Source organism: Dreissena polymorpha, chromosome 5, assembly GCF_020536995.1.
Source record: "Dreissena polymorpha isolate Duluth1 chromosome 5, UMN_Dpol_1.0, whole genome shotgun sequence".
NCBI lineage: Eukaryota > Metazoa > Mollusca > Bivalvia > Myida > Dreissenidae > Dreissena > Dreissena polymorpha.
In genome coordinates, this window is record NC_068359.1 from 89,346,571 (window position 1) to 89,357,081 (window position 10,511).

At 37.9% G+C, this 10,511-nt stretch overlaps 1 protein-coding gene across 1 annotated transcript; it reads left to right on the plus strand.

Moving 5' to 3' along the window:
- The first annotated feature begins 4,403 nt into the window (after positions 1-4,403).
- Positions 4,404-7,852, plus strand: LOC127831447 (mucin-6-like). The gene is made up of 4 exons (XM_052356430.1): positions 4,404-4,616; positions 5,533-6,382; positions 6,594-7,252; positions 7,478-7,852. Exons 1-4 carry the CDS (start codon positions 4,404-4,406, stop codon positions 7,850-7,852), a joined length of 2,097 nt encoding a protein of 698 aa, XP_052212390.1.
- Positions 7,853-10,511: the final 2,659 nt, after the last annotated feature.

Here is a 10,511-nt window from a genome sequence, read left to right on the forward strand (position 1 = left end):
TTAATTGTTTGGATCTTCATCGTTGTGTACACTATTTCTTGTAACTATTGATTTGTGCGTGTTGATGAGATGTACTATGGTTAATTTTAAAAACAAGATCATATCTTTGCTTTACCATTATGCTGTAAACGCAGCGCTTTACATGCAAAATAATTTACACATGAGCATATTAGATCCACCACATATAACCATGTAAACAATTTAATTGTTCCTGTATTTTATTCATAATTGTGTGTGTCCATAACTTTATATTGTTTTGTATTTAATGCTATAAGATAATATAATATTATTCGTTAATAAATTCAATAATTCGCACGATTTTGTCTCATGCACATTCTGTATAGCTACAAAATATTCTATGATAAGAACTGTTCAAATAAGGTTGTACGATGCTCGTTCATACTATTCTCTTTGAACACCACAGTTGTACTTTCTTGCAGTTATAGTCTAATATTAACACACTATATACGTACATTGTGTATCCATCTCCAAATCGTCGAAATGTTGTTTTTTCGTTTGAAATTACGACTTAATTATCACTTGTTTTCGCTCAGACCTTTTTTTTTACATATTTCAAGACTGTTTCATTCGTCTAATTTTATAGGACTTCCTAAGCATTGCATTTATTTGTAGACATAGTTGGCATTTCAATTTCGTTATTTGTTTTTATATAAATAAATACGTTTTTACTTTGTATTTCGTTTTGTCTCGAAAATGAAATCGAAATTTGGTGATCGCAAATATCAAAGTTTATGTCACTCGTGAAAATATATTTAATAAAACTTCATTGTTTTAAACTATATAACCACACATCTTTAGACGAGTAAATACCATAACATTTACGCAACGTTAAATATAGAAGTCTTAAAAATGGTGTTTTTTTCACGTTTTTAACTATACAATATTTTTGATTAAACTCATACCTATATGCACAACAAATTTAGTTTTTATATAAATAGGACATCCGGACATTGGAAAACTATTCAGTAAGCGATAGTGAAAGTCGCACAATTCGGAAAGGCCTCAAGGCATCGACGGAATTAATAATGAAGTGTTGCGATTGTTTAATTCTACATACTGGTGTTTGCAAATATAGCTTGTGCAAAGCGTTATCGTCATAGTACAAACGACTGGATCAAAACAGATCCTCTCAATTCTATAGATATGTCTCTGATAAATCGCGTGTAGAGCTTGTTCTGTTATTGAACATCCCTTTTACAACATTATCCACATGCGTTCAACTGTAAATAAAATTGGCGAATCGAATACCGTCTTATATTGTTCAAAATAAATTGTAAGTTGGGTGGGAGATTTTTCGTTCAATATATTGTCTATGCACGTAATTTTGACGGGCTTATGCACCGTAAATGGTTTAAAATTCAGAATACAATATACACGGGAGGCTAATGTAATAACATAAATGTAGCTTTTATGCAAAAAAGTATTCGCACGTATTTGAGTATAATTGCAAAATACCTTTGATAAACGTAATTCACCACACAAGGGGACGTAAATAGCAGAAAATTCGTGAACTATTTCATAAACGAGTTGTTTCGCGTTCTGAAGAACACTTGGTTTCGGGTTAAGTGTCATAAAACAAGTTACTTCTGATAGCGTATGCATTTAATATGAAGACGAAAAAAGGAATTGTGTTCAGACAGCAGGAGTACACCATTTTTGGTATCACCAATGACTTCGTTGCAAGTACAGGTATTACTATCATCAGGAAACAAAAATGTTAATTTTTTTAAATGTCGGTTCTCTTCTTTGTTATAACGTTGGCGAACAACACTAGCGAATCTGTGAATTTTACATATCTGTATAAATATGAGTTTTTCTCTTAAGTCTTAATATTTAATCATTAAAGTAGATTAGCATTTTACTAAAATGACAATAAATAATATAAGTGTTTTAATTATTATTTGCCACTTATTTAGGAGGAATTCTTTTTAACATTTGACTCGCGGTTGAAGCCTGTACTCACGCACAAATTTTACATTTGGGATTGTTATTCTTCATAACAATTGAACGTGTTCAGAACAAGTGGTTAACGTTTTTATTTCTTAGTAATTTTATTCCTGTTTATGCAAGTATGACAAATAAATGGATGAATATGGAAGATATACGCAACGTTAGTATGTAAACATTATAACCTAAACCTTTGATTCGAAAATTATGGGTTTTTATTAATGATCTCAAAATGTTAACAATATATAATATAGTGAACACTGTCATTCAATATGGCAAATCATACGTACTAATGTATTTGTTTGATTATTTTCATATTGCTATGTTTGTTTGCTTTGCATGTACTTCTGTTTTTGTGTATCATGTATTAATTCATGAAGTGTGGGGAATAAGGAATCAGATATCTGTTGTTGTTTTTTCGCTTTGAATGGAAATGCTTCTATTGAAATTTTTATCCTTGTAGTTTGTGTTTAACTTCTTATTTTTATCCTTACCTTAAGGCATATTTAATCACAAATATTGTATATAAACCTTTCTGATAGTGTTATCCAAACATGTGATATATTCATGTTTTATGATATGATTTTGTGTTTATGGTCGTGTTTTGAAAAAAATATATACGCTGGTAGCAGTACTTAACAAATTTGATTAAATTGTGTACAAAATTATGCCGGAATGTACAAATTATTAGCAGATTTATTTTTATGGAGCGCCATAGCTGCCTTAACATGACAACGTAGATTACATGACTATCTTTATCAGTATATGATGTTGATTTCACATTATATGATGTTATATTGTAATTATACGTCAATAATTAATGATATTATGGAACGCCATAGCTGCCTTAACATGACAACGTAAATTACATGACTATTTTTATCAGTATATGATGTTGATTTTACATTATATGATGTTACTTTGGAATTATACGTCAATAATTAATGATATTATTATGATAATTTACCATAATATGATGCTAACTGTCCATTATATAATGAGTAGTGTCCATGATATGATGCTCATTGTACATTATATGAAGCTTACTCTCCATTATATGATACTGACTCTCAATTACATGATGCTCACTCTCAATTATATGATGCTCACTCTCAATTATATGCTGCTCATTGTACATTATATGATGCTCACTCTCAATTATATTATGTTGATTGTATATTATATGATGCTCACTCTCCATTATATGATGCTCACTCTTAATTATATGATGCTCACTCTCAATTATACGATGCTCACTCCCAATTATGTGATGTTCATTGTACATTATGACTGTGATGCCCACTGTTCATTATATGATGCTCACTGTTCATTACATGATGCTCACTCTTTAGTATATAATGATAAGTTTCTAATATGTGATGATCACTGTACATTTTATGGTGGTCACTTTTCATTATATGATGCTCACTGTTAGTATATGATGCTCACTCTCCATTATCTGATCCTCATTGTTCATTATATGATGTGCAAATTTCATTATACGATGGTCGAACGTAGAACAAGTGTATTTCTCGGCAAAGTGAATCATTAACTGTACTAGTAGCGCGAGCAAGCACATGCTTTTTATCAAGCGTCTTAGTTCTCCTATATATAATACTGGAATATATAAGAGTATTCTATGTAGAAAAGATTGTCGAAACGTATATATATAATTATTTCTAAACACCAATATAAATGTTGCACTGATTTAAGATTTAAATTCGCGGCATCAATGTTTATTAAAAAAAAATGTGTTAGCCGTCTAATGAACGTGTGCATATCTGCACGGTCACCTCACTTTGTTGTAGCTAACTAAAGAAGCATGGCCGTCCGCAAAACGTTCGAAAAAGTGTTGCAAGAAATTGGCCTCCATGCACTTTTAGCATTTTTTGTTGGCCAGGAAATCGAGTTTGTATCGTTGACACACTTGTCAGACAATAAACTCGGTCAGCCAAATGTATATATCCTATCGATTAAAACGTTCACATCACCATGGACAATTTAGCCTTAACAATAAAAATTCATCAACATGGCAATTTAAATAGTCTCCCACAATCATTTTTTTTAAAATTGGTCATCTTAAAATATAATCTTAGCATTGCATAATAATAAATAATGAGCATACAATAACGAACTTGCACTAGAATATAGCAAATGGACCTGACATAATAATCAATCATACATTGAACAATGAGCATCATATAATGTACAATGATCATCATATATTGGACAAATGGCATAATATAATGGACTGTGACCATCGTATAATGAACAATGAGCATCATATAATGGAGAGTGAGCATCATATAATGGAAAATGGGCATCGTATAATTGAGAGTGAGCATCGTATAATTTAGAGTGAGCATCATATAATTAAGAGTGAGCATCATATAATTGAGAGTGAGCATCATATTATGGAGAGTAATCATCTTATAATGGAGAGTGGGCATCATATAATTGAGAGTGAGCAACATATATTGGAAAATGAGCATCGTATAATGGACAATGAGCAACATATAATGGACAATGAGCAACATATTATGGAGAGTGAGCATCGTATAATGGACAACGAGCATCATATAATGGACAATGAGCAGCATATAATGGACAATAAGAATAATATAATGGACCGTGAGTATCATATAATGGTAAAATATCATCATACTATAATTAATTAACAACGTTAAATGCCAAAGTAACATCATATAATATATATTCAACATCATATAATTATATGATATAGTCATGAAATATACGTTTTCATGTTAAGGCAGCTATGGCGTTCCATATATTTTCTCAACAAACACATGTATCTTGCGTTATATTGGATTTAAAAAAAGTATAATTCAATAAATTATTACTTTATAACAACGGGAATAAAATCCCGTTTATATAATTGATTAACACTTTTGTGAATGACATGTATTAGTTGTGATTGTTAACGCAATATACATTTCCAAATCAAAATCACGAAGCTCTGCACCCGTCGTAGAATACTCAATTGCAAGCTTGTTTAAGATTAACGCCATGGAAATGTTCATAAGAAGTCCTAGTTATTTATTTTGCTTGTGATACAACCTAAATTGATCAAACCAATGACACATCATGTATGTTCAAGTTTTAAAAAGTATTTTATTGTTAATGCTTCTTTTCTTCGAGACCAGGTCTGACCTTTTAAATAACCAGACCAGCATTACGAACACACTGGTATGTTATTAGTCTGAGTACACCTCAAAGCACCGCACAGTGCCCCACAGCGCAGCACAGCACCGCACAGCACCGTACAACACCTCATAGCACCTTATTGCACCGCACAGCAGCGCACAGCACCGCAGAGCACCTAACAGCACATCCAAACACCTAAAGCAACGCACAGCATATCACAGCACATCACAGCACTGCACAGAACCACACCGCACATCACCGCACATGACTGCACACCACCGCACATCACTGCACATCACCGCACAGCATATCACCGCACATCACCGAACATCACCTCACATCACCGCACATCACCGCTTATCACGGCACATCACCGCACATCACCGTAGGTAACCGCAGGTCACCGCACAGCACCGCACATCACCGCACTGCACCGCACCTCACCGCACAGCATCGCACAGCATCGCACAGCACCGCACCTCACCGCACTTCACCGCAAAGCATCGCACAGCACCGCACAACACCGCACAGCACCGCAAAGCATCGCACAGCACCGCACAGCACCGCACATCACCACACATCACCGCACAGCACCGCACAGCACCGAACAGCACCGAACAGCACCGCACAGCACCGCACCGCACCGAACAGCACCGAATAGCACGGAACAGCACCGAACATCACCGAACAGCACAGAACAGCACCGCACAGCGCCGCACAGTACCGCACAGCATCGCACAGAACCGCACTTCACCTAATAACACATCAAAACACCACACAGCGCAACAAAACACCACACAGCACCGTACAACACTGTTCAACACCTCATTGCACCATATAGCACCGCACAGCACCTCACAGCACCCTAAAGCACATCACAGCACCTCACAGCCACGCTCAGCACATTACATCACCGCACATCCCCTCAAAGCACCGCACATCCCCTCAAAGCACCGCACATCACCACGCAGCCTCGCACAGTACCGCACAGCACATCACATCACCGCACTGCACCGCACAACACCGCACAGCACCGCACAGAACCGCACAACACCGAACAGCACCACAAAGCACCTAACTGAACCGCAGAGCACCGCACAACACCGCACAGCACCATACAACACCGTAAAACACGTCATAGCACATAATAGTACCGAACAGCAGCGCACAGCACCTCACACACCGTACAGCACATCGCACCACCTCACAGCACCGCACATCATCGCACCATACCGCACAGCACCACACAGCAACGCACAGCACCGCGCAGCACCGCACAAAACCGCACAGAACATCATACTTCCACACAACACCGCATAGCACCGCATATCACCGCACAGCACAAAAGAACACCGCATAGCACCACACAACACCGCACAACACACCACAGCACCGCATAACACCGCCCAACACCGCGCAGCACCTAATAACACATCAAAGCTCCCCACAACACCGCACAGCACTGCACAGCACTGCACAGCACTGCACAGCACTGCACAGCACTGCACAGCACTGCACAGCACTGCACAGCACTGCACAGCACTGCACAGCACTGCACAGCACTGCACAGCACTGCACAGCACTGCACAGCACTGCACAGCACTGCACAGCACTGCACAGCACTGCACAGCACTGCACAGCACTGCACAGCACTGCACAGCACTGCACAGCACTGCACAGCACTGCACAGCACTGCACAGCCCTGCACAGCACTGCACAGAACTGCACAGCACTGCACTGCACAACACTGCACAGCACTGCACAACACTGCACAGCACTGCACAACACTGCACAGCACTGCACAGCACTGCACAGCACTGCACAGCACTGCACAGCACTGCACAGCACTGCACAGCACTGCACAGCACTGCACAGCACTGCACAGCACTGCACAGCACTGCACAGCACTGCACAGCACTGCACAGCACTGCACAGCACTGCACAGCACTGCACAGCACTGCACAGCACTGCACAGCACTGCACAGCACTGCACAGCACTGCACAGCACTGCACAGCACTGCACAGCACTGCACAGCACCGCAAAGCACCTAACAGAACCGCACAACACCGCACAACACATCACAGCACCACACAGCACCGAACAACACGTCATAGCACCGTATAGTACCGCACAGCAGCGCACAGCACCTCACACACCGCACAGCACATCGAACCACCTCACAGCACCACACATCATCGCACCACACCGCACAGCACCACACAGCACCGCATAGCAACGCACAGCACCGCGCAGCACCGCACAAAACCGCATAAAACATCATATTACCACACAACACCGCATTGCACCACATATCACCACACAACACTGCACAACACCACACAGCACCGCAAAACACCGCACAACACCGCGCAGAACCTACTTCCACATCAAAGCACACCACAACACCGCACAGCACCTCTCATCACCGCAAAGCACCGCACAGTATCGCACAGCACATCACAGCACGGCATTGCACCTCATAGCAACGCACAACGTCGAGCTGCACTTCACAACACCGCACAGAAACGCACAGCAGCTCACAGCACCACAGAGCACCGCACAGCACATCACAGCACCACACAGCACCGCACAGCACCGTACAGCGCCGTACAACACCTCACAGCACCGAATGTCACCGCACAGAAGCGCACATCACCTTACAGCACCGCACAACACATCTTGCACGGACCATATTCAGCGTTCAGCGACGTATTTTAAATAAAAAATAACCTTTGACTACTAGGAATGCGTGATAATGATGTGCTTGCTTTTTTATGCACATTGAATACATTGTATTCATTAAAGGGATCTTTTCACGCTTTGGTAAATTGACAAAATTGAAAAAAGTTGTTTCAGATTCGTAAGTTTTCGTTTTAGTTATGATATTTGTGAGGAAACAGTAATACTGAACATTAACCATGCTCTAATAAAGCCATTATATGCATCTTTTGATGATTTTAAAACCTAAAAATTATAAAGCGTTGCAACGCGAAACGATTGAATAATTTGGAGTGTTCTGTTTTTGTCGTTAAATTTTGTGAAACTACAAAGATTGCTTATATAAGGTATAAAATACGTCATAAATGTGTACTCGGCGGAATAGCTCAGTAGGCAAGAGCGTTTTTACTTCAGGACTCTGGCAGGACTCCAGGGGTCACTGGTTCGAAACCTGCTCCGGGCAATGTTCTTTTCCTTTTTTATTTTTTTTTCTTGATTTTTTACTGGAGCTTTTACGAGCCAATGTTTACATTTATCAATATAAAGCATTTAATGAATAATTTAAAAAATTGCCAAAATCTGTGAAAAGGCCCCTTTAAATGCGTCATGGACGGCCCAACAGCTGATCATCTGCTAAGATGACAAGACGTCTTTTAAAAATTATCTGTGAAATTCTCTTACTAGTGTATATAGCTAATATACCTAAATGTTTTTCAAACATTTCTGAATAAACTCACCTATATGATTCACTTCTAAGATATCTGGAACAAAACACCCAAGACATGACTAATAAGTGAGACGGTGCATTCTGCTCGTCTAGTTTGACGTTAACATTTGGTGTCTATTTGCATATCCATTTAGGTAGACACGATATTGGACTTGGTGAAAAAAGTAACATACATTATTACTATCCTTATTTATCTATCGTATGCACTATGTTGCAATATTTCCACATATTTGAAGCTAACTGAGCCATGATTAAATAATAACATTGAAGTGATGGCTATTAAATGATTTGAGGCCATCATTCGCTGTAAATCATTTGGGATATTGTTAAAGTCTAAAGTCGTAACGATTGATTATCCCTCATTAACATGCCATCAGACTTTGCCTCCGTGAACACTATGGCATGATAACATACAAAGTTGATTTAAATTTGATCGCTATTAAAGGCATTTCTGTAAATGCAGTGAAAATACTTAACAATGCTTTGAGTTATACACGGGACGATCACAGGGCTTGGTTTGAATACTCTTTGTAGATTTCCACTTATCTGTGTTAAAACAAATAACTACATGTATACTATGTTTTCAGATAAAAATAATTTGATTGAAATTATTTCGTTAGTCGAGTCTATAGAGGAGCATGTGAAACCCGGGGTTATGATATAAGTAATGTTATTTGAACAACTGTTTCAGTAGACAACAATATTATATAACATACCAAGTATTAAACCTTTTGGGATTTGTTTTTGCAATGTCTACTCCAGAGGAATTTCATTTAAGAACTCTTTATTGAGAACTAATACAGTATGACGTTATCAGTTCTGGGTGAGAATGTGATTAATATGTAGAAAAAATCCACTTGGCGTTAATAACAGTATCATGCCTGGACAAAATGTTAAGTATAAAGATACATACATGAGGTTTCATACACAATACTCCAATAAAAGAAATATAACATAATTTTATTGTGTTAATTATTATGTATATGTAAGACTTTGAATACAGAAGTTGTCATCCTTAAAGCCCTCTTACATGCATATAAGCTCCGTTTTTAATCTGAAAGTGACGTTGCATATTGTGCTTCAAATTATATTATATTAGTGCGTATGTGTGTGTGTGTGTGTTGAGGGCGGGGAATCATGTTATTCGTAACTTAGTAATTTATTGTTGATAAAACCGCATCAGTGAAATGAAGTATAGTGAATTTGATCATATTTAACACTACATGTAATACAATTACATTATACGATGTGAGAAAATAGTATTTTGAACAGCCGATATCGCATAGGTCATATTAGTTAACAACATATTTCTAAAAGATTTATTTCAATAACTTTGACATTCTCTTTTACCTGTAAGTCTGACCTGCAATTTAGCATAATAATTCCATTTCTTGAACTATGAAATTTGGTTTAGGTGAACGTGTAACATCTCCACAACATTGTTTCTAATATAGGTACATTTGAAACAACTGAACATGCGCATATGTTTTCGAGTTCATTGTGTGAGATCACGTTTTAAGTTCCATAACTCTAACATGCAATTTAGGAGAATTTCGCCCATATTGTACAGTAGTTTAATTGTCGCCAATAATTGTATTAATTTTGTAGAAATGCCCCAATGGGTCTTTCAATTTAAGAACATATTTTCAATATTGTAATCTACCGCTTTTTTGTAAAATTATACATACCGATTAAAAGGTTTTGTACGGCATGCAATAGAACTATCGTACACATTAAGGAAGATTTTTTCTTCTTGTGTTGTTTGTCGCTTAAATATGCAAATACACAGAAAAAAAGATATGCACAATGTTTACCTGTGTAAACCACCGTGGACGTTGATGCTTCGTTTCCTTAATTTATATTTGTCTGTGCAGTTTCAACATCCACTACACTACAGTCAAATATTCGGACTCATATGGCTGGGTTACCTTG